At 53.2% G+C, this 24,982-nt stretch overlaps 1 protein-coding gene across 1 annotated transcript; it reads left to right on the forward strand.

Moving 5' to 3' along the window:
- The first annotated feature begins 2,824 nt into the window (after positions 1–2,824).
- On the forward strand, positions 2,825–14,513 carry CX3CL1 (C-X3-C motif chemokine ligand 1). Its single transcript, XM_060130753.1, has 3 exons — positions 2,825–3,542; positions 9,348–9,468; positions 11,380–14,513. The coding sequence occupies exons 1-3, from the start codon at positions 3,275–3,277 to the stop codon at positions 12,458–12,460; spliced, it is 1,470 nt and encodes a 489-aa protein (XP_059986736.1). The 5' UTR covers positions 2,825–3,274; the 3' UTR covers positions 12,461–14,513.
- The last annotated feature ends 10,469 nt before the right edge of the window (positions 14,514–24,982 follow it).

Below are 24,982 nucleotides of genomic sequence, written 5' to 3' on the forward strand. Positions count from 1 at the left end.
AATTTACTCTGAGATGGCTTAGCAAAAAAAAAAAAAGAAGAAAGATGAAGCAAATATGAAAAAATGCTAATCATTGAATCTTGCTGGTAGAGATAGGAAAGCTCTTTGTTTCATTTCTTCTTTATTGTTTACAGATTTTTCAAAACGATAATGTAAAAAAAAAAGCAAAATTCTGCCCATCTTTTTTTTAAAATAAATTTATTTTATTTATCTATTTTTGGCTGTGTTGGGTCTTTGTTGTTGCACACGGGCTTTCTCTAGTTGCAGCAAGCGGTGTACATGCTCCTCACTGTGGTGGCTTCTCTTGCTGCAGAGCACGGGCTCTAGGCGCACAGGCTTCTGTAGTTGCGGCACGCAGGCTCAGTAGCTGTGGCTCGCAGGCTCTAGACCGCAGGCTCAGTAGCTGTGGCGCACGGGGTTAGTTGCTCCACAGCATGTGGGATCCTCCCAGACCAGTGATCGAACCCGTGTCCCCTGCATTGGCTGGAGGACTCTCAACCACTGCGCCACCAGGGAAGTCCCTCTGTCCATCTTCTGACTGAAATATCGTCTCTCATTCCTGCCTGCCTTGATTCCCAGACAAGAACAAAGGCTTCTCTCCCTCCCTAAGACCTGTAGCCTTCGAATCCCTGGTAGGATTTGCATCTTCTTCCTCCCAGTGAGCTGGGGTTCCTTGGGGCAAAGACTTTGGCTTATTTGCCTATGCTCCCCCACCAACCCTGTCCCACCACAGTGCCAGGCACACATCAGGGCTGAATAACAAAACACCAATGGTTTCTGTGTGCCAGGCACTCTGAAAGTCCTTAGTTTTATGAACTCCCCCAGGGAGTGATTTGATGAGGTGGCTTTAGCATCCCATTTTACAGAAGGGGAAGCTGAGGCTCAGAGAGGTTAAGTCACTTGCCCAAAGTGATACCCCTCATAAGTGGTGGAGTCATGTTTGTCTCCAGGTCCCACCAACCTAAAAGCCTGGCTCCTGTGTCTGAATTGAATCTAAACTCAGTTCTTAACACCCTGATGAGATAGGTGGGGTGACCATTCCAATTTTATGGGAGGGAAAGCTGGACCAGTAGAAGATAGAGGACGTTCTCAAGGGCTGAACAAAGAAAAACAGTGTTATATCTGTGTTTTGGCACCTGTTTCGTGCCAGGCTCTGAACCGGCACCTTAAGGGCACAAACTCAATTCTCACAGCATTCCACGAAGTGGGGATGGAGGGAGGTGGTGTAGTCTGGTGATCAGGAGCTCAGACTCCAGAGCCAGCTGGCTGGGGCAAATCCAGCTCCCCCACTTCCTGGCTGGTGATCCTCAGAAAATTCCTTAACTTCTGCATGCCTCAGTTTCCCCATCCATAAAATGGACCACGATAATGGTATTTTGCTTACACCTGGGTTTGTTGTCATGATTTCCTGAATGAGTCATACAAAGCACTTAAAACAGTACCTATCTCAGAGTAAGTGTGAGCTCAGAGAGGCAGGGAAGCCGCCCAAGATCACGCAGAGATAGTGGCAGAGCCAGGATCATCTGATTCCAAAGCCCTTGCTTTCTAAATCCTTCTTTGGAGCATAGTCTGGGGCCAAGGGAACAAGGGTCTTTACCCCCAAATACCTGGCCCAACCCGGGTCTTGTCCTTTATGAAGTGTGGGGCTTCCCAGGACTTGCCTCTCGCCTCTCCCCTCTCCCCCTTCCCTCCTCCCTATTTCTCCCCCTTCCTCCTCCCACTTGTCCCCTATCCCTGGCCCTCCCCCTCCTCTTTCTCCTCCCCCTTTTCTTCATCTGCTCCTACTTGGGCAGAACAGAAAGCCTCGGACCTCAGTTTATTTCCCTTCTTGTCCGCCTCTGGGCCTCAACAGCTATACACCGAGGGATGTGAAGGTTACTAGCTTCGTATCTGCATGGGCTGCGACAGATTCTCCGAGCCTGAGCGGACATTGGCGAGTGCCAGGGGTGTTCCTCCCTGTCAAGGAGGGTCCAGGCTCTTAGCTCCACACCGTAGGCAGCTTTACTGTGCTTGGGTGAGAGACAGGTACCCTGGCCTTGGGAGCTGTGACCCCTCCACCCAGCCCAGCCTAGACCAACTGGCTCCGTAGCCTGCAACAGTGCCTCACAAACTGGTTTTGCTCTGGCTGGCAGCCCAGACTTGCCTAGACGGGAGTGGGTTCACAGTTAACTCCTGTCCCAGACTGGGCTAGGCTCCTGTTAGACTCTTCCAGAGTCTTGGGCATTACTGCCACTGCCTGCAGGGAAAGCAGCCATGAAAGCAGCTGTGCTGCACCCATTTATACCAGCAAGCCCTTATACCAGTTTGGTGGGAGCTGATGGCCGATCATGCCTGGTCCTGTTGTCACCACCTCTAACAAAGAGAGAACCCAGAAAGTCAGAGCTGCACAGCTCCCTCCTCAGTGGATAAGCCCAACTCCCTCCTTGTACAGATGGAGCCCCCGTGAGGGGCCGGACTTTTTCAAGCATGCTATTGAGTTAAGGACCAACCGAGAGGCCCTGAGTTACCAGGGGTGGGGCTGGCAGCTGTGTTTTTCCCGTGGGCTCACAGGGGGCCAGAGCCAGCTATGGGAGTGGGTGCAAATGAGGAAACGACAGGTAGCGGGGCTGGAAGCAGGGAGGCCGGGGCTCTTGCCTGTGTCCTGCCTGAACTGCCCACGCCCCGCTCACGTCTACTCTTCTCTGTGACAGCGGGAGGTGGGTTCTCTGCTCTGATGACCTCTATGACCTGGCATGATTCTGCCCCCTCTCTGGGCTTCAGTTTGCCCATTTGTCCCTATGAGGTTGGGCTGGATCATTCTTTCGGCAGGCATTTGCTGTACGGAGCCCCTACTGTGTGCCAGGCTGCATGCTGGGCTCGGAGGACACTTCGATGAACAAGGTCCCCCAGGTGTCGGGGCTTTAAAAGGTAAGGGCCGGAGGTCCTTCTTGGCGCGGGAGAGCTACCTCCCAGAACAAAGGAGACTTCGCCAGACCCAGACTGACGGGCCCTGTGTCCTCCTGGCTTGCCCGCAGCCAGCATTGTCTAGTCTTCTGTCCTTTGGTTTACTGCCCACTTAGGAGCTAGGACCCCAGGTCAGACCCTAGGACGTGTGCCAGCTCCCAGCAGGAAGGTGGTCCTGGCAGATGGGAGGAGGGGAAGCCCTTTGAACCCTAGCAGGCGTCGTCCAGCCTCGCAGGGGCCTCGCAGGCGGGTCCCGTATGAGAAGCCAGCCCATTGCCCCCACCAGGAGCCCTCACCCGGAGCCTGGGAGCCGACTCAGCTCCTTGGCAACATGCTAAGGAATTCAGTCGCTGAACACGCTCCCTTCCTCTCCCCTCCCACCGCCTGCCTGCTGCCTGCGGGGGCGAGCGAGGCAGAGGCAGTGGAGCCCGGTTATAAACCGCGGCAGAGCTCAGGCAGCGAGGGGACAGCACCGAGCCCCGACGAGGGCCCCCACCGCCTGCCCCGGCACCCCCGGACCCCCTCGACCATGGCTCTTCCACCTCTCTCGTGGCTGCTCCGTTTGACTGCCCTCTGCCCTCTGATCGTGCTGCTGGCTGGTGAGTGTGGTGGACTCAGGCATAAGCGGGGTTGGGGAGCCCCCAGCCCCACTTCTGCCCCTCAGGCCTCCATGAGAGCCCCCGGACCCTGCCCGGGTAAGGCTGAGATCCGTGGCAGCCCCTTCCTGACTGACATGCCGGAGGGGGCTGGGCATCTCCCTGCTGGTGGTCCCGGACTCAGGGCTGCCCCTCCGGCTGGAAAGATTTACCATCTCCGGAGACTGTCCCTGCCTGGCCCAGTGAGCAAGGTGGCGACAGCATGGCAGCACAGAGAGGTGGTGGGGGCAGCACAAGATGCCGGGTGTGGAGGGGTGCCAGGAGGTGGGGCTGTGGGAAGCCCGAGGATGCTCTTGGTGGGCGCTGGGGTGGGAGCCCTGGCAGACTGTGGGCCGGTCTCCCTGCACAGGGTTAATTTGTAACCCTCAGCCCTGACTCCTGAGTCTCAGCTTGGCCCTGGGCTAAGCCACAGCTGGGACTTTCTCCTGCCCTGATTTCAAGTCCTTCCCAGGAGTAGGGGGCCCAGGACCAGTGGAGGTCAAGGTCATTGCAGCTCATGAATTCGGCTCATCACTGTTCCTCTGGCCTGTAGCCCCCAGTCCCTCTGCCTGTGTCTCCCCCATGATACTGCCTTTCTCCTACCAGCATAGCTTAGAAATGTTTGCACCTCCAGTCACTTGCTTTCTGGAGCCTGGGACCTGATAAGCCATGATGTATCCATCCCACCCGACATGAGTAAGATGGAGGCCCAAAGAGGTTTAGAAACTGGCCTGAGGATGCACAGCCAGCAAGTAGGGCAGGAGAGGGTAAGACCGGGTGCAGGAGAGAGTGTGGATGCATGCTCACCACATCTGTGCATCACACTGCCTTCAAGAACCGTTTGAGTCAGCCCCATCCTCAGGGAATACCCGGGCCATCCGGCAGGTTGGGGCTCAGAGAGGGTGGGAGGCTGCCTTAGGGCACACAGCCAGGCTAGGAAAATGAGAACCGGTCTCCAGCTTCCAGAGCACCTCCGTGCAGCAAACTGTCCCCCGAGTCCCTCTATTTGGGGAAAACCCACCAGTGGGGCAGAGAGCAGGTGGGTGGTGTGGTGCGGGCCTCGTGCCGCTGGCCCTCCTGCTTCCTGGGCTAGAACACTGAGCTCCGAGGGGTTTGGGGATAGTGGGTACTGGAAGACGTGGACTCCGATGGAGGTTGCTTTGCCATAGCCCTGACCCTGAGTGGGGTCTTACCTTCTTTGGTCCCAGCTGCTGCACGTTTAAATATAGCTATTGCCTCCACGTGGTGAGGCTCTAATGTCTATGAGGACGCTTTGAAAGTGGGAGGAGGAGGGATTACTTATACGAAGCTGGGGGTGGAGGCCTTCTATGTTAGGATGGAGAGGGGATCCTGGGGGCACTCTGGATGCTCTGTCCAGCAGCCCGAGGCTTCAGAATCATCAAGTTCCTGCCCTCATCTTGGTCACTGGTTTTGCTGGGACGTACTCACATATTTCAACCTTTCTGAGCCTCAGTTTCTCCTCCTTTAAGACTGGGCACTTGGCCGGGCTCATCTTGGAAGTCCTTAGCCACACTGACATTTGTGCCTCTGAGAGAGCCCCTGGGAACCCCTGCAGGACTAGGGAGTGGTCCACAAGCCAGAGAGGCCCGGAAGGGGGCTGGGGACTTCGTGGCTACTGCCCTGGCTGGGGCAGGGTGGCGGCGTCAGTTCCCGAATGTGGGTTTGCAGGGCTGTGTCAGGCAAGAGGCTCCTCTGCTTTATATAACAAACCTGCAGATAGAAGTCAGAGCAGAGAATTTTTCTCCCCAAGCACTGACGCATTCACTCCCACTCAAGCTCCAGCAAGAAAGAGAGAAAAAAATATCTGAATTAAGCTGCTGTCGTCTGCCCCCCTGGTTAGGGTGTGGGTGGGGGGAAGGCAGGGGAGGATAAATCCAGGTCAGGTCCAGGCCCAAGTCGAACTTAAGTTAAAATTCCTCTGTGTCTCCGTTGGTTAGGATCTCATATGTCACAAAGTGCTTCCTTGTGCGTTTTGTTGATTCATCACTGGCCGAGCACCTACTACGTGTCAGGCACAATGCTAGGTGCTGGGGTCACATCAGTGAATACAACTGCCAGAGATCCCAGCCCTCGGCGTGCTGAGCATCGACTGGAGAAGACAGACAGTCCTCAAAATAAACAGATTTGGTCTGTTAGAAGGAAAAAAGCGCTGTGATTTAAAAAAGCAGGGAGTCGGGGGTGGTGGGGAAGGTGTTGAGGTTTTAAGTAGTGGGTCAGGGAAGAAGGGGGCATTCAGGGAGCTGGGCGGGGACGCATGGGTGTCTCCAGGGCAGCACTCCTCAGTGCGGGATTCGGCCTCCAAGGGGACATTTTGCAATTTCTGGACACAGTTTTGGTTGTTACATTTTGGTTGGGGGGTGCTCGGGCACCTAGTACATAGAGGCCAGGGATGATGCCAAATGTCCTACACAGAACAGCCTCCATAACAAAGAATTATGTGGTCCAAGATGTCAGTGGTGTCTGCTGTTGAGAAAACCCTGCTCTAAGGGTCCAGGTATTTTTAAAGCTTCATTCTCATAACTATCCTGCAAAGCAGGTGTTATCATGTCCATTTTACAGGTGAGGGAATGGAGGCTCAGAGAACCTCAATCACTCGTCCAGGACACACAGCTGAGCAATGGCTCAAGCCTTCTCTACCACCCAAATACCCAGAACATTCCCATCTTTTCCTGCCTGTAATCCTCCAAACAGTCCTTGAGGTCCAGCCTAATGTACACCTCCTCTAAGAAACGTCTCCTGATCACTTGCAGCTGGAAGTGGTCTCTCCCTCCTGTAAAGCCTGGCACATTTGGGGTCTGTTCTGGAACACGGTGTTTTTACCTGGTGTTTAAGGCAGCCCAGAACAGTGGATGTCTAGGGGCTGGGAGGAAAACCAGATCTGCCACTAAGCAGCTGTGTGGCTTTGGGCAAGTCATTAAACCTCTCTGATTCTCAGCTTCTGCATCTTTAGAATGGGGATAAAAATCATCCCTTTGCAAGAATTAATGAGAGCAGATGTGTGTGTGCTGAGCATAAGGTCCAAAACACAGTAGGTGTTCTACTAAGAAAAGCTCTGATACTTTGTGGTTATGTCTTAGCTGTCCATCAGGCTGGGAGACTTCTGAGGGCAGAGATGGGCCTTGTTCTTCCCTCTACTCCTCACAGGGCCTGGCAAGAGCCAGGTCGGCATTTGTTGATCGACTGCATAAACATGGTGATCTGATAGCATTTATTGGGATTGAGGTGCTCTCTTCAAGCTCAGCACCAGCACCTTCGGGAGAAGGAGCTCAGGGTTAAGGACAAGAGGGTCTGGGTCTTTGCAGATACTCAAAAGTAATTCAGACAAGTGTTGCCTGAATCAGGAAGTGGATGGATGAATGGATGGATAATGAAAGATGTGTGAGTGGGCTGGTGAGAGATGGAGGGGTGGGGAGATGAAGGGGGCAGAGGATGCGTAGGGGATGGACAGCTGATACGTGGGTGAGTGGGGCACAGATAGACTGATGGACCAGGGTGAGTGGAGATGGATGGGAGGTAGACAGGTGGGTGGCAGGGAATGCGTAGGGGATTGACAAGGGGGTGGCAGATAAATGGATGGATGGATAGATGGATGGGGAGGTATGTGAAGGGATAAGTAGATTGAGACATTATTTCCTTCGATGAATATTTATATCTACTTTATGCTGGATGCTGGGAAACACTGTGACACCAGGACGTACAAGGTCCCTGTCCTCCTGACACTCATATGACAGGTAATAGATGACTGGCTGGTGGAGGCATTATCTCCAGTTACAGAAAAGAAAATTTCAGCTCTGAGAAGAAAAGACCCCCCAGTTAGTTACACAACCTTCTCAAGCGGAACCAAGAGCAGAGCCTGGCCGGGGCCATTCAGGCACCACGGCAGAGGGCGGAGACGTTAGGACAGGCCGCCTCCGTGGCTCTTTAAGCCCTGGAGGTGGGCAGTGGAAGCAAGTCAGAAGAGCAAATTGACCTGCCCGAGCTTATCCCTCCTGTCCGCTGGACAGCCTCTCCCGGGTCCAGGCCATCCGCGGGCACCATTTTTCTGGGAATTCCTCTGGAAGTCACCAGGCCGGCTCCTGGCTCTACTCAACAGGACCTGGGGGGGCTGCAGCTGAGTCATTCTGAGGTCCCACTGTGGGAGAAGGAGGGTGATAAAGCGCCTTTCACATCCTGTTTCCTCAGAGAGAAAGGGCTACCGGTGACTCAGGGACCAGCGGCAGGGAGCCCGCCGCCCACCTCGGGGCTACTACTGCTGCCCCCTGATGGCCCAGCCTCACCCTGCAAGCCCTGCACCCTCTTTCCCACAAAGCAGGGTGGGCCGAGGCAGGGGAAATGATGAGAGAAGGGGTGGCAGATTCTAGAAGGTGTGTGTGCACGCCTGTATTTGGGAAGGCGGAGCGTGTTTGGTTTGCGTGTCCACACACATAAGTATTTGTGTGTGAGCTGTGTGTGTTTTGGTGGAACCCCGGGGGGTCACCTGGGGCCTCCCTAGCTCTGCAGAGCTAAATTAGTTTGTTCCCTCAGCTCCACTGCCCTGGAAGTCCTGGCCTCTAGATTTTTGCAAAACCCTCTAAGGTCATGCTTCGCGGCATATGACCTTGACCCAGATCTGACACTCAGGTTCTTCCTCATTTTTTGCATACCCCTCTAGAGCTTACAGCAAACAGAGTAAATTTTGCTGGAGATTTTAGGGGAAGGTGGAAATGCAATGCAAACCACTTCAAATGTTTATATAAAATGTCTGGGTTCTCAGCTATCTGTTGGGTCACCGTCATTCTGTCCTGGGGTTTCTGTCTGGCTCCACGTGGGACGCAGCCATCTGCAGGCCCCCGCCCATCTCACTCTGTCCCCACTCCATGTACAACGCGTCTCCATTCCTCCTCCTTACGCCTGCTCCCAGCTTGCCCTGGGAATCCAAATGGCCCATTGCGTTCCTCCCAAGAAAGTGCTTCCAAAATCATCCTGGCTCTTAATGGCAGAACAAAGGATCACCTACTCAGCACACTCCTTAGAAGGTGGTTGTACTTATATATTTAACAAATTTTATTATCCGCTATGTGTGCCTGGTTGCATGTATGCCTTTATGTGTTTTTTTGGGGGGTGGGGGGCATATATGTGTCATTGTGTTTGTTGCTATGAGTGTACGCGTGTGTCATAGGGTATACACGTGGGCTGTGGATGGACCGAGGTCTGGGTGTGTCCCAGAGGTTGCGGAAATCCATGAATACGGATCAGGCTGAGAGGGACGGATGGGATATGGTTGGGAGGGGGCGATAGTTGAGCAGGTGACTTTACTGGAGTAAAAGCATGGTGGGGGGAAGGGCAGCGCCCTGGGCCCAGAAGGGCCGGGAGCCAGGCCCGGCAGGAGAGCCTGTTCCATCACTTGCTGGCTGTGTGACCTCAGGCAGATCCTTGTCAGTCTCACACTCCTCTCCCCTGGGTGAACCAACTATAGCGATTTCATTTTTAAAATTAAACACAATGTGCCAGGCAATAAGAGCTTTATAAGTAAGAATTCATTTTCATCACCTTACAGCAACCCTCTGAGGTAGGTTCTATTGCTGTCTCTATTTTACAGGTGGGGAAACTGAGGCATAGAGAGATGTGGCCCGGGACAGGGGGCTGAGGTCAAGGGTGTGGGGCATCGGTTCTGGTTTGGGGGGTGCGCGGCGGGGACAAGCTGGCGTGGGGCTGGGAAGCCAGATGCCCATGGACAGTCCTGCTGACTGGGGGCCTCTGTGGGCTCAGGACAGCACCACGGTGTGAAGAAGTGTAACATCACGTGCGGCAAAATGACCTCGGAGATCCCCGTGGCTCGTCTAGTTCACTACCAACGAAATCAAGAATCATGCGGCAAACGTGCCATCATGTAGGTACTGCTCTCTTGGCCTCTGAGTTCCTTTCAGGCCCCGGGGGTGGTTCCCTGGCCTCCGCTAATCCGTGTCCACATCCTGTCACCCAAAGCTGGGCTCTTCTCTTGCTCCTGACCTGCTAGCCTCCTCGCCAATCTTACTATCTGTGCCACAGGGCAAAGATGAGCTGTGGCTTCCTGAACGGCCGTGGCCTGGAGATGCCACCCAGGGTGATGATTCCTTCTGGGCCAAAGGGTGTTTATGCAGCCCTCGAACCTGCTGGATTTCATGGGGGATGAAAACACGGTGCTCTGAATGTGCAGGCTCCAGCCGCCAACAGATCTGGTGCAAATCCTGGCTTCACCACTTACAGACTGGGTGGCCCTGGTCATGTTGCCTACCCTCTGCGCTTTAGTTTCCTTATCTGTAAAATGGGTAGTTTGGGGAAGCTGAAAAGAGATAATGAAACTAAAGTGCTTGGCAGGGTGCCCAGAAGCTGCTGGCAATAGGAGAGGCCAAGGTTATTATCACCATTGGACAGATGGGGAAATAGAATCCCTCTGAGACTTTGGGGAGGGGTCAAGCCAAGCCAGCTTCCCCTCTGGCTGTTGGGATCCCTGGCCATCGTGGCTGCTTGCTCCTCTGGGGTCCTTCTTGGGTACTGCCAATCGCCCAGCCCTGAGGCCTTTCCCCAGGACTGACCTTTGGGTCTTAAAGCGGCCTCAGCCAGACTCAACCAGACCCTGAGTCCTGGCAACAGGAAATGGCCAGTGGGCCTTTGAAGTAGGGTCTCAGCTAAAGGAAGTTGTACTTCCTCCCACTGATTGTTACTAAGAGGAGCATGTGTGCTACTGCCTGACCTCTCTGCTCACCTGTCAAGACTGGCTTCCCCCAGACTCCCCCACGTATATGTTTCTATTTTGTAGGTGAAGGGGAAGTGGGACGCTCCAGAGAGGGAATGATGGCACTAGGGCAGCACTGCACCTGTGGGGCCTACAGGGTCACGCTTGCTTTCTGGACCTCTCTGGCTTCCTAGCATACTGGAGCCAGGCACATTTACATTACCTCTCTGAGCCTTGGTTTTCTCATCTGTAAAATGGGGGTGCACGTGGTAGCCATCTTACAGGATGGGTGTGAAGTTAAACCAGGCAAAATGCCTAGCACAGGTCATGGCGTGGAGCAAGGGTCCCCGCCAGCTCTGAGCTGTGGTCTCGGTAGTAAACCGGCCACACGCAGCTTCAAAGGAAGTTCAAGATTTGGATGGCGCTCAGGGTCCCAGCAGGGCCACCATATATAGGGTCGGAGCTCCCTAGGGGCCCTTTCAGTCTGAGGATACACACTAGGAGAAGAGGGTAGAGGTCCGGAGGGCAGCCTGCGACCGAGGGAGAGGAGGAAGAGGACGTTATGACATCGAGTCCTTTCCAGAGTGAGGAGGCCCCACCACCAAGCTTGCCAGAGAACACCGGTGACATCTTCTCCCAATCAGAAAACTTGCAGCCCACAGCCCCCACCTTCATGTTAATGACATTATTATTAACATTGTTATTATTTTGCTGATCTCCTACTCTGAACCAGGGGCTTTACATCATTTTCATCTTCTACAATAACACAGAAGTAGGGTGACCCACTTGTCCCAGTTTGCTGGAATTTTCACAAAAAGACCCGCATCTTGAGAACGCCCTCAGTCCCAGTTTTTCTGGGATGGTTGGTCACCCCGCGGAAGGTAGGACTCTCTTTCCGGTTCTCAGGTGAGAACACGGAAGTTCCATAAGCTGAGCTGCCCCAGCTAAGAACTCACAGCTCACAGCTAGTAAGTGGTGGGGGCAGGATTTCTAGCCGGGTCTGCTCACCTGCAGTGCATGTGCATGATACCCCTACTCCGCATGGCATCTGGGCATCACTGGGTCCCTCGTCTTCCTTCCTTGCAGCCTGAAGACCATGAAGGAAAAGTTATTCTGTGCTGACCCGCAGGAGAAATGGGTCCAGAAAGCCATGGAGCACCTAGACCGCAAGGCTGCTGCTCGGGCTCCGAATGGCGGCACATTCGAGAAGCAAATCGGCGTGGGTGAGCCCAGGACCAGCCCAGCCACCAGGGGGATGGACTGGTCTGAGGCCTCAGAGACCAAATTCACAAGCGAAAGCAGTAGCCGGGAGACACAGAGGGCCTTCGGGACTTCCCCAGAGCTGCCACCAGTAGTGGCTGATTCCAGGGGGACCAGGTCCCCCTCCACTTCAAAGACTCCGGATGGAGGGCCCGAGACAACTGAGCTTTTCAACAAGCCTGCCGTCACCACCACCACGTCTTGGCAGAGTTCTACCGCCTACCAACCTGGGGCAGACCTCGAGGCTGACGGGAAAGCCTCTGAGGCCCCCTCCACCCAGGCCCCCGCCACCCAGACCCCCTCCACCCAGGCCCCCTCCACCCAGACCCCCTCCACCCAGACCCCCTCCACCCAGACCCTCCCCACCCAGGCCCCCTCCACCCAGGCCCCCTCCACCCAGGCCCTCACTATTTCGCACACAGTCCCAGAGAACAACACTGGGTCCGAAGGCCAACCTGGGTGGATCAAGGGACAGGACCCCACGCCAGAGAACTCTCTAGGGTCCAAAGAATTGGGTCCCACTTCAGCTCACACGGATGCTGTCATGGGGCTCGGCAGCGTGTCCGATGTCTTCGTGGTCCCTGTATCCTCTGAAGGGGTCCCCAGCACGGATCCACTGGCCTCTGGCAGCTGGACCCCCAAGGCCAAGGAGCCCATTCACGCCACCGTGGATCCCCAGAGGCTGGGTGTCCTCGTCACTCCCATCCCCGACTCCCAGGCAGCCACCCGAAGGCAGGCAGTGGGGCTGTTGGCCTTCCTCGGTCTCCTCTTCTGCCTGGGGGTGGCCATGTTTGCCTACCAGAGCCTTCAGGGCTGCCCCCGCAAGATGGCAGGAGACATGGTGGAGGGGCTTCGCTACGTCCCCCGGAGCTGTGGCAGTAACTCGTACGTCCTGGTGCCAGTATGAGCTGCCCACCTGCCTGCATCCAGTTGTTCAATTCAGCTGCCTGGGGTCCCCCATCCTCACACTCACCCTCACCCAGGAGTCTGGCCCAAGCTGGAATGACTGGAGCGAGGAGGTGGGATCCTCTGGGCGGAACCACCCCCAGCTCCTGGAGGCCACCCTTGACCATCCTTGACCTACTGCGGACCGAGGGGGTGGCCTCCACAACTCACTCCAATGTCCCAAGTCAGAGAACTCCCCTCCGCTGTTGGCTGGTTAGAGGGTCCCTCAGATACCATGCCAGCCCCAGTGAACAATTATTTATTGAACTCCCGGCCCCTCTGACCCATACCCCTGCGGGTACCACAGCCATCCCTTCTTACCAACGAGGCTTAGGCCAGGCCCCTTCTCCCCACTCCCTCAGACCTCATCGTGTCTCTCGGTCCCGCTGTGGTTGCCAGTCACCCCGGCCACCTGCGGTGCTAGCTCCCCTGACCCCTGTATAGACCCCATGCCCCAGCCGGGGGCCTGTCTTTTCTTGCATGAGGCTAGTGTGGTGTTTCCTGGGACTGATCCCGGCGAAGGATCTGCCCTCAGGTAGGCATCATGGGAATGGGAAATGAAGTTATCCAGTGGTTTTGATTCCCACCCGCTGCCTTGCCCCGTCTGTGCTGTGAAGGAGCATTGACTACGAGCATGAAGGTCGGGGGCGTCTAGTCCCAGGCCCACCAGCAATCCATCAAGGCATTCATACCTCTGGTTTCCCACCTGTGAAAGGGGAGAGGGACAGCAAATATGTGGCAATAGCCTGTAGCCCTGGCAGGCATCACTAGTTGATCCAGAGACCCCTTTCTGCAGACCCTGGGTGCAGCCTCTCAACCTTCATCAGAAGAAATGGTCTCTGCCAATCGATGAGACCGGCACTTCCATGGACGCTGGGACCTGGAGGTCCTGCCCCGTTGTCAGCAGTGTGGGCCCCCTGGCGGGGGCTAGGCTGGGGTACTTGAGGCGCAGAGACCAACTTTGAAGGCCCCCCCTCCGGCCCCGCTGGCTTTGAGACGAGTGACAGGCTGAAGGAGGAGGGGAGGCCTGCAGGCTCCGAGAAAGGAGCCAGGGAGCGGCTGCAGCTCCTTCGCTTCTTCGTTAGGGACCCGAGTCAGGCATTTTCTCTTTCTTTCCTGCTGCCTGGGTCCTCTTCCACCTCTCACGCCCTGAAAACACTGTCCTCTGCACTCTGATTTCTTCTCCCCTCACCTTCATCCGCCCCGCAGGCAGGGCCAGGAATTTCCATGAGATCAGAATCCACCAGGGAAAGCTGAGGTTCCCGTGTTTACTTCTGAAAGGGACTCTGTCTTGTGGGGAGGGACCAGCAGGGGAGGGAAGCTGTGGGCATGAAGTCAGAGGTTCTCTTTTTGGCACTGAAGACTCGGGGCAGGCCTGGATGGGGCCGAAGGCTCACCGGGCCGGCCAGCACCCCGCAGTCAGAGCCGGACCTGCAGGTCTCTCAGGTCCCTGGCGGCAGCTCCCCACCTCCCTCCGATTGTCTCTGATGGTGTTCTTTGCCCTCCACCAGAGGGGTGTCCCATGGGCTAGGCTTCCCCCAGGTACAGGTGACATGCTCCTTTGTAGACAGATGCTGAGAGGAAGCACCCAGGGCTCCGGTCCACAGAGAGGGAAGCCGTGTTCCCTGCCGGCCTGGCTCTCCTGCACTCCCCTGCAGGTCATGGCACAGGATGTTTGGGCCTGGCTCCGGTTGGCGGCACTCTGACAGCTCAGAGAGGAAGACAGCGGATCTGAATGCACTTTTGGGGGCTTCTCTGGCCTGGGAGCCTTCAAGGGACGGGCACCCGTGAAGGGGCTCCCCTCTGTGAGAAAGCAGCTGGGGACAGCGTGTCCCCCTTCCACGGATTTTGTGAGCTCCGCCAAGCAGGACAGGTACAAAGACAATTTGGGGAGGACTTCAGAAGGAGTTGATTGATCCTTTTGCTTTTCCAACACTATCACCAATGTCTGTGCCATTTTGTATTTTACTAATAAAATTGAAAAGTCTTGTGAATCAAATAAAGTTGATTTCCTAGGGCAGGCTCAGGACCAGAGCCTCCGGAGGATGGAACAAAGGAGAGGCCAAGACTCTCTGGGAAAGCGGGACTTCCCTGGTGGTCCAGTGGTTAAGACTCCACGCTTCCACTGCAGGGGGCATGGGTCAATCCCTGGTCCGGGAGCTGAGTTTCCGCATGCCAAGCTGTGTGGCCAAAACAAAGAAACAAACAAACAAAAGACTCTCTGGAGAAGTACTGGGGACCCGTGGGGCAGAGGGGCAGGATCTTTACAGTCAGCAGGAGAAGGGGGCACTGGGAATGGGGCTGGGGAGGGTTGAGTCTCTGGCCTGGCTCTGCTCTGCCCAGGTATGTGACATTGGGCCATGTATAAAATCAGGTGTGAGACTTCTGGTGGCTCCCATCCCTGAAAGGAATCATAATCCCTTATGAACCACCACCCCACCCCTGGCCCATGTCTACTAAGCCACCATCTTGGGGGCCTTGGTATCACCATTAGTGATCTAGTGACTCACAGGAACACACTGGGCCACATTTTCCTCTTTACTGCCTTGACTCATTGCTGGTCCAGATAAAGATCAAAGAGGGATTACTCCTCAAGGGACTCGGGTGTTCATTGATATGACCCAAGTATAAGCCCCCAGTGCCCGAGGTGGCATCATAAGAGCTGCTCTGTACAGTTGTGTAGGTTGGAAACTGTACAAGGTGCCAAAGGCCAAGCCCAGCTTATTATTATACAGTATTTCATGGATTCTTAGAGGCACATTTTTTTTCACATTGTGACATCTTTGGAATTGGGATTTGTCCTACAGTCAGTGACATCACAGTTTAATTGACAGGTCTTTTGTTCTTTATTAGTAGTTTATTAAATATCAGAATGTTTTGCAATCAAAGCCATCTTAGATTCGATGTCTACATGGTATTTTTAAAAATTAGAGGCAACATTTAAAAATCAGGAAATTGGGTTTCCCTGGTGGCGCAGTGGTTGTGAGTCCGCCTGCCGATGCAGGGGACTCGGGTTCGTGCCCCGGTCCAGGAAGATCCCACATGCCGCGGAGCGGCTGGGCCCGTGAGCCATGGCTGCTGAGCCTGCGCGTCCGGAGTCTGTGCTCCGCAACGGGAGAGGCCACAACAGTGAGAGGCCCGCGTACCGCAAACTAAATAAATAAATAAATAAAAATCAGGAAATTACACACACCAGCTCACTTTTCTATGTTCTCTCAGGTGATTCAGAAGGTCTGGTCCCACTGGGTGGTTTAACCCCCAGGATGACAGTGGGCAGGGCCTGAGCAGTGGCTGCCCCTTGAGAGGGGGCAGGCCAGGCTGAGAACCCCCAGTTTTCTACCATCCTTTCCACCTCTTGGTGGTCTGGACCCTGTGGCCATGTCAGTGGCCATTTATCATCACCGTTCTCTTGTTTTTCTTATACTAAGGATATTTTTCTCTGAGCCCAAGTCTTCATCAAAAGTAGGACAAGGAAAGACAGAATATGATGGGCACATAATTTTTCTTACACATTGCTTGCCTCATTTTCCTACCTGCCAAGCCCCATAGACATTTGCGTTTGAGGTTCCTGCAAGAATCTGAGATCGCTGCCTCTGCGCCAGCAGCACGTTCTATTTATTTATTTTTTTCTTGGCTGCAGCCTGCGCGGCATGCAGGATTCCCCAGCCAGAGATCAAATCCACGCCCCCTGCAATGGAAGCGGAGTCTTAACCACTGGACCGCCAGGGAAGACGCTGCAAATTCTAGTACTGCCCTTAGCAGTGTGCAGTAGCTCTCCCGTTCCACCCCAAGTCCAGTCCCTCCTGCTTCTGCCCATTCCCACCCCCAGGAAGGAGCTTGGAGGCAAAGTCACAGCCCCACAGCCTCTCCCCGAATACCACCCTTTCAGCAACATGAGACACCAACGGAGGCTTTGAAATGAAAATGCTTGTCCCCGTCTTTTCATCACATTCTCAGATAAGGAACTCTTCATATGCCAGAAGAGGATGGAGAGTGGGGAAATTTTATTCCCCCTCAGTCCAGAGCACCTCCCTAGGGATGCTGGGTGTTTGTGTTTTATTTTCTCTTTCAGTTACAGAGCTAAACTTTAGCTGAAGCGATTCTTTGCAATTAGTGCAGAGTTTCATAGAGACTTGGAGGCCTCTGAAATCTTGGATAGAGCAATCAGGGCTCTGAGATATAATAATAAAAATATTATTATTATTAAAATAGCCATTGTTTATTTAATGTTTACCATGTGCCAGGCAATATACTAGGTTCTTTACGTACAAGGGCTCCCACCTTACAAATGACGAGGGTAAGGCTTTCAAAGCGAACAAGACTTGCCCAAGGTCACACAGCTTGTAAGCAGCAAAGCTGGAATAGGACCTGAAGTTTTTCTCCAGGACTTCAATCTTAATCACTATTTCTGAAAGCGTGAGCCACAGATTGTCAAAAGTACAGACTCCCGAGCCCCACTTCAGCCCTGCTGAATTCAGACTGCAGGGGTGGGAGAGCTGGGAATCTTCAAGCAGTGGCCCCTTCCCCTTCCTCCCCTCCTCTCCCCCTCCCCCACTACCCTGCCTTCCAGATTAGGGGATCTGGCTCCTAGCCAAAGTTTTAGAGCCCTCTGCACCAGGCCAGCCCACCCCCACCCCTCCCAGGTTTGCAGAGTCCTTTGGGTGGTAGCTACCTGCATTCTTCTCACCCTCTGCCCTTTGTTGTTATTCCCCTTTCGCTCTCCTTTGTTCTCTGTACATTCCCCAAAAGGGTGAGGCCAGACAGAAAAACACAGACACAAATGGCTGGGAATTTCCAGCACGAGGCTGAATAATAGGCATCTGAGTGTGTGTGTGTATGTGTGTGTGTGTGTGTGTGTGTATGTGTGCCCCTGTGCGACTAATAGCTCAGGAGACCACCCCGGGCCCCATTTACTTCTTCTCAGTCATGTGCTTTCCTGGATAAATAATGTTTCCGCTACTGGGATTAAAGTAGAGATCTAGGGCTAGGCTGGCTTTCCCCAGATGACTGCAAACTTCAGCGGCCAGACCCACGCAGGATCTCATTAATCTCACCAGATCAGCTGGTGATGTTGATGCCTCTGAACCTAGGAGAATTCCAAAGCAGGGAATGTTTTGGAAGAGATGCCCCCTCTTACCTTCAAGGGATCTGTTGCCCCCAGACGACAGAACAGAATTATTTATAATGAGCCTCTTGTTTTTTATCCATACAGGAGTGTAATGTAACATGGTGATCTTTGGCTGTATGACTTTAGGCAAGTTGCTTAACCTTTCCGGGCTTTGATTTTTCTCCTCTGTAGAATAGGAATAATAACAACTCTCCTCGTAGGGGAAGATGTCATAAGATAATCCTTGCTGAACACTTAGAAAAATGACGTGCCTGTAGTGAGCTCTCGGTAAATTAGAATCTATGATCAGGCGATAGATATTTCCAAAGGGTTCGAAACATCCTATTTCTATTCACTTTTGCTATTGGTTACCCAAACAAGACTATAGCATTATAAGATGTGTGTAAAGAAAAGCAGTCTTCCTGGTTTTCGGTAAAGATGAAGACATGTTATAGTGTCAGCAAGCAGATAAAAATCATTTGTAATCTGCATAATTTTTTCCCTAAGCTGATAGATGCTGTTCAAATTGGTGTAACTTTTTCCCTCTAAATTGCTTTTGAACTTGGCAAGGTCAAAACTCATGAACCCCAAGTAATCAGAAGCAGACTAGCAAGACGCCTGAATCTTAGACTTGGACAGAATGGGAAGTTCGTTTCAGCATCAGTCTCTCTGAGTCGTTCTGGCTTACTGCCCCTAGGCATTCAAGAGCGCTGCTCTTCTTGCCGCCTTGGCGTTGGTGAGATGCCACATGACCAGTTCTGAACTGGCAGTGGGAGAAAGGTTTGTCAAACCAGATTCAAACATTTAATTATCAGTGAGAGAGCCTTCAGAACTTTTAGTTCCTTGGGTCCAGAACTTGGCAATATTCCAGAAGATGACAGGTGCGTTACCCTGGGTCCCACAGTGAGGATGACTTAGAACCTCCAGCCAGAGAAAGAGCCCCAGCAGATCTATGTGGAAGAAACAAAGCTTTGTGGTTTTAAACCACTGAGAGTTTGAGGCTATTTGTCATTGCAACATAACCTAGCCTATCCTGATTGATGCAGCAATCAGGAAGAAGAAATATATTACTTGGTCTAAGTAGGAATGGCTTGTCAGTAATGTGCATGACGCTGTTAAAAGGCTCGAACCATTCCCTTAACTGGGGTAAACAAGCTTTCCGTTATCGAGCTCACCTGTCTTCACTTGCTCTCTTGGCAGACGGGATGAAGTTCATCCTTAGCCCACCAGCTGCTAATGGATTTATCTGGGGTTCTCACTGAGTGGAGCTGGAAAGGAGAAGGGTTTTGTAGTTGCTTTGAGATACACTGATACTCGGGAGTCCTAATGACTCAGATACGCTGGTGATCACCGCAGCAGACAAGGAAGGAAACAGAGAGAAGAATATTAAAATGATTGAGCACCGGCTGTTTGCCAGATGATCTACATTAATCAGTCTTTCACGTACCTCCTAAGCCCAGAAGCCCAAGCAGTGTAACCTAGGCCTGTTGGCACAGAAATCGAGCAGAGTTCTAGGGACTGACAAGTGCATGTTCCGTGTCTTCGTTTTCCTAGAGGATTTCAACTGGCCCGCTGGCTCCAGGCTCATTTCCCCTGATGCGGGTTCCCCCGTTCTCACTCTACTCCCCCACATCACCTTTGGCACACATTTTGTTTTGTTTTTTTTTACATCCTCAAGTCATTCTTCTCTCTCATACCTCTGAGCCATTGCACTGGCTGTTCTCTCTTCCTGGAATAACTTCCCCCTTCACTGTTGCCCTTGCCAACTCCTACTCACCCTTTGGTCTCAGCTTAGATGTCACTTCCTCCAGGAGGCCTTCCCTGACTTAGCTTAATGAAGGCTCCCTGCCACGGGTACTCACCTCACCTGCGCCCATTGTATCCCTCATGTGACCCAGCTTGTTTCATGGTGCTTCCGTAAGACCCGTGAGAGCAGGCATGTGTGTTGTGTTCCCTTTGTGCCTCAGTGACCCCTACAGGTCCTGGAAGAAGAGAAAGAGGGGAAGGGCCAGGGCCCACGGCTGTCTGTGTCCATTGGCCCTCTCTGACCTGGTGCCTGTGCCACACCCCTTTCTGATTTATTCAAAGCCCGCCCATCCATGGCGGGGAGGGGCATTTCAAGGCATTTCCTGGTGAAAATATTTAACTGCCTCAAAGGGATGTCAGAGACTGAAAGTGGCCTTCTGTGGAAATGTGTTCAAGTCACCCTGGAAACTCTCTGACCCTCCGCCATCTCGTCCTGGTCAAGAAATTGCTCCTCAGGCCCAGCAAGGACCCCTGGGAAGCCTGGACTGGGTCAAGGCTCTGATTGTCACCCAAACGCACAGAGGGGCGAGCAGGTGGAGGGAGAACCTAGCATCCTGGGATCTCAAGGGTCTCAGTGTGGGCGCCTCTGCCTGGCCTGGCCACTTTCTTGGGTCTTCCCTTCTCCTCCCCAGCCCTGGTTCTCACTGTCCCTGTGCAGCCTGCTTCCTCGTTTTTATATATCATCATGACTGCCATCAACATGATGGAGCTGAAGTCCTGTCGGCGTGAACACTGAGAGGCCAGGTACGTAGGCCCGGGTCCTCTTTCCAGGGTGTCAGGAGCAGAAGCGGAGGGGCCCCTGGGTGGGAAGGGGAGCAGGGGGAGGAGGAGAAGTCGTTCATTTACGGCCAGAGACACCGATGAATAGGACACTAGCCTCCTCCTCCTCGGGAGGCTCACTGTCCCTGTCACACACCACTGTGTGCCTTCGAATGAATTTTCTCATTTATTTATTTTATTTATTTATTTTTGGCTGCACTGGGTCTTCGTTGCTGCGCACAGTCTTTTTCTAGTTGTGGCGAGCGGAGGCTTCTCTTCGTTGCGGAGCACAGGCTCTAGGCGCGCGGGCTCAGTAGTCGTGGCGCACGGGATTAGATGCTCCGCAGCATGTGGGATCTTCCCGGACCAGGGCTCAAACCCGTGTCCCCTGCATTGGCAGGTGGATTCTTTTTATTTTTTTATTTTTTTTTTTGCGATACGTGGGCCTCCGACCGCCGCGGCCTCTCCCGTTGCGGAGCACAGGCTCCGGACGCGCAGGCTCAGCGGCCATGGCTCACGGGCCCAGATGCTCCGCGGCATGTGGGATCTTCCCGGACCGGGGCACGAACCCGCGTCCCCTGCATCGGCAGGCGGACTTTCAACCACTGCGCCACCAGGGAAGCCCCCAAATTTTCTCATTTAAATCCCTTCCTCAGGTTTCAGATGATGTCCTACTAATAGGAGCCCCATTTTCTAGATGGAAGTGCTGAGGCACAGACCGATTAAGGGAACTTACCTTGACCAAGCCAGCAGGCAGTCCAGCTCCAGAGACCCCACTCTCCTTTTTGTAAATTGTAGTATAGTTATTGTATGGAAGAGCATACAATATAAAAAGAAAGAAATACATTGATACCTGTCAACACACATGACTCTCAAGTTCAACACTGCAAAATGTGAAAGTACAGATACAATATGACAGTGTTAATATGAAGCATAAAAACATGCATGAACAGTGCTATATATTGTTTAGGGACATACACCTATTAGTAAAATATGAAGAAATGCGTGGGACTAATGGATGCCCAGTTCAGTTTTCTCTAATGCATAGAGGGATGGATTAGGAGAGGCACACAGGGCCGCCGTGAGCAGTAATATTGACTCTTACCTGGTGGTGGGTTCATGGCTATGGTTAATGGTGCTGGTGTCCCGCCCAGAGCCCCACTCCCTTCGGCTGCTTTTACTTCTAATTCTCACTTTAAAGCCCCTGCGGGGCCAGGCAGAAACTCCCTGGGGGACCGTGCCTGACATCACACCTTATCTGGGCTTCCATCCCTTCCCTGCCCTCATTCCCACACTCCTCCCCATCTCCCCTGAGAGCACGTCCTTAATGAGCCCAACCTCAGACATCGGAGACAGCCTGTCACCCTGCTCCCCAGCCTGTACCCCACAGGAGGTGACTGGGGGAAGAGAGGTCGGACAGGCTAAGAAAAACTTCAAGGAGTAGATGGTACAGATACCCAGCTCCCTAAAGACATCTATACATTCAATGTGATCCCAATAAAAATACCAAATTATTTTTGGAGTTAGATTAGATAGTTTTAGTTTCATCTAAAAAAAACAACAAAAAAAACCCATGAGTCTGGAGAGTTGATGGGACGGAGGCAAGGCAGGAAGGAGGGAGATCCTCAAGCAAGTGGGGTTGAGGGGGAAGCCCCGCGTGTGGTAGGACAAGCACAACCCACCTGGCTGGGCCCGGAGGGCGGCTGAGGCGCCGGCTTCTCTCTGGAAAGGGAACAGCGCCTTAGCCTCCTCTGCGGGCTCATACTTCCCGGGTCTGGACCCTGCTCAGAAGTGGCCACACCCCCTCTGCACCCTCAGCCCTCACTGGGGGAGCCATGATCCACGTAGGACTGTGCCACGTGTCAGATGGCCCAACGCCGCTGCTCTTGTCTCTGTTGGCTTGTCTGCAGTGGCTGAGATTGGACAGGAATGCGGGGAAAGCCCTAGACTTTCAAAGAGGCCAGATCCACCAGGCAGGCTCCTTAGCAAGGGTGCCGTGTTCTCCTTCCAGGACGCTGGGCTCTGAGCGCTGACCCTGGTGCTGAACAAACCTTTCTTGGGAGCACGAGGGTCAGATTAGATAAGAAGGACCCCCACCCCGCCAGGCTGGCTGCAGACTTCTGACATCCGAACCAAAGATCCGTCATTGCTCCCCGAGGGCTAAGTGGCTTGAACCGGTCACTCGGCAGCACAGCCTGGAATTGTCTCAGTGATGTCAAGAGACCAAAGACCTGCCTGTGAAATAACTTGGAAACTGGGACACATGCTCCCCGGAAAGAGAGAGTTGGACTCTAGCGTGAATAAAAGGAACTGTTTTACAGGGCTGGAGCGGGAGCCCAGATGCAGTGCTAAAGCCCAGGCACGAGAGAGATTGAGACAAGTCCATCACCGGTAAGAGTGAGACTCCATGAGAAGTGCTCCTGTACTCTGCCCCCGGAACAATGTCAGCCATTATTGGTCCACTCACTGAATTCTACCAGTATGTAGAATATGGCCCACTGTGTGCCAGGGGGTATGCTTCAGACAAAGACTGAAAGGCCTTTGTCCCGTGGAACTTACATTCCAGTGGGGATGGGGGTAAGGGGATACGGGTAGGAGACAGGCAATGAACAGCAGGCAGAATAAGTAAGTCAGTGGTATAGTATGTTTGAGGGTGGTAAGTATTACAGCAAAAAGAAAAAGAAAAAATAGAGCAGAGGAAGAGGTGGGGGTGGGTTGCAGTTTTAAATAGGGTAGACCTCACTGAAAAGTGACATTTAAGTAAAATTTGAAGGAGGTGAAGGAACAAAGCACGCAGGTATCCAGGGAAAGAACATGCCAACGTTAGCAGGGTAGGGATGGGTGCAGAGCACACGAGGCCTTGTAGCTGCTGTGGGGTCCTTGGTGTCTCCTCTGAGTGCGACGGAAAGCCATGGGGATGCTCTGATCAGAGGACACTCACGTTCCCTGTCGCAGCTGTGCTGACAGTAGATTGTAGGGAGCAAGGATGGAGGTGGGGAGACGGCAGGAGGCAGTGTAGGAATCCAGGGGAGAGATGACAGGCTCTGGATGGATTCTGGAGTCAGAGCCAGGCGATCACCGGACAGATGGGAAGTGGGGGGTGAGAGAAAGAGGCGTAAAGGATGGCAGCCAGGTTTCTGGCCAAGTAACCGGACGGAAGGGGCTGGCAAAGCACAGAGGAGGAGCAGGTGTGGGAGTGAACGGGAATGGGGAATTCAGTTTTGGACTTGGCGGTTTGCGACATCTGTTTGACACGTTGAGTAGGCAGCTGACACACAAGTCTGGAGTTGGCGGGAGGAATTTGGGAGTCATTGGCATAGAGATGATATTTAAAGTCAGGAACACGTATTATTTGCCAGAGATAGGCGCTAAGGCAGTTGACGCGAACTCAAACCTTCTAATGCAGTTACTATTATTATTTTCACTTTATAGATGTGGAACCTAGGCTCAGAGGGAAATGACTTGCTTGAAATCCCCCAACTTGCTGATGGCAGAGCTGAATTCAAACCCGGGTTACCTGACTGTGAGTCTGTTCCCAGCCCCTTGGCTCCACAGTGACCCCCTTGCTTAATCCGTCATGGCATGCCAGATATGAGAAATGGGTAGAAATTGGTTTGCGGAGAAGTGGGTGGGTAATCTAGAAAAGCAGAGGACAGGAGACGCAAACCCAGGCACAGAATATAAGGTGAACCCTGGGGATCCCTGAGATGACACTGACTAGGGAGGGATGGACCAGATTGACAGTAGGGCTTAAAGACTGGCCTGAAGAGTTTCTAGTGGAGGCAGAAGGAAGCAGGGAGCCACCAATGGTTCTTGAGCGGGGGGGCAGTAGCCCTTGAGAAAGACCTATCAGACATAAGCATGCAGGTGGGTGGCGTCTAGAGGACCAGAGAGGAGGAAATAGGATTGGAAATTGTTGATACAGTCTGGGTATGAAGGATTCGTGTGGAGCCAGTGGGAATGAAGAGGAAGTGAGAAAGCTGAGCGTTGCCTGACGACATCGCTGAGCAGAGTCTGTGCCTGATGCAGTGTGGGGGCTGGAGGCGAGGAATGAGTCGAGGGCAAAGTTTCAGACCAGTGAGGCAGATGGGGAGGTAGGGAATGATATTGGCTTGAACAGAAAAAAGGGAAGTTGGTAAAAAGGGAACTTGGTTCTGCCTTTCTGGTCCTTGAGGCTGAGTGAAACGTGAGGGGACAGCTTTCTTCCTCTCTGGAGCTCAGTCCAGTGTGGGTGACAGACCTGCACAGAGCCGTCTAGACCGCAAGGCAGAGAGAGCTAAGGCATCTGACAGTGCAGGCAAGAGGAAGCCAGAGGATGGGGTGGAGTCCAGGGGTGTGTGTTTGATCTGTTGCTGGCAGAGGCTGGGGACAGAGATTGAGGAAGCATCCATCCCAAGATCAAAGGCCTGAGTGGAGACATCAGGGAGGGAGAAAGGGTTGCTTCAGGTGAAAACACACCCTAGGACAGAGCCCCGGGCATGCTTCTGCCACAGGCTAGCTCTGTGCCCTTGGAACAGTTTCTTTTTCTTTTTTTTTAAAATTAATTAATTTTTTAAACATCTTTATTGGAGTATAATTTCTTTACAATGGTGTGTTAGTTTCTGCTGTACAACAAAGTGAATCAGCTATACATACACATATATCCCCATATCTCCTCCCTCTTGCATCTCCCTCCCACCCTCCCTATCCCACCCCTCTAGGTGGTCAGAAAGCACCGAGCTGATCTCCCTGTGCTATGTGGCTGCTTCCCACTAGCTATCTATTTTACATTTGGTAGTGTACATACGTCCATTCCACTCTCTCACTTCATCC

This window comes from Lagenorhynchus albirostris, chromosome 19 (assembly GCF_949774975.1).
Source record: "Lagenorhynchus albirostris chromosome 19, mLagAlb1.1, whole genome shotgun sequence".
Lineage (NCBI taxonomy): Eukaryota > Metazoa > Chordata > Mammalia > Artiodactyla > Delphinidae > Lagenorhynchus > Lagenorhynchus albirostris.

Excerpts from the sequence above, each read along its gene's own strand:
- CX3CL1 (XM_060130753.1), top strand. The coding sequence starts at position 3,275 with ATGCTAAGGAATTCAGTCGCTGAACACGCTCCCTTCCTCTCCCCTCCC. Across the intron at positions 3,543-9,347 it reads TCTGATCGTGCTGCTGGCTG|GACAGCACCACGGTGTGAAG; the intron begins GTGAGTGTGGTG and ends CTGTGGGCTCAG. Across the intron at positions 9,469-11,379 it reads TGCGGCAAACGTGCCATCAT|CCTGAAGACCATGAAGGAAA; the intron begins GTAGGTACTGCT and ends CCTTCCTTGCAG.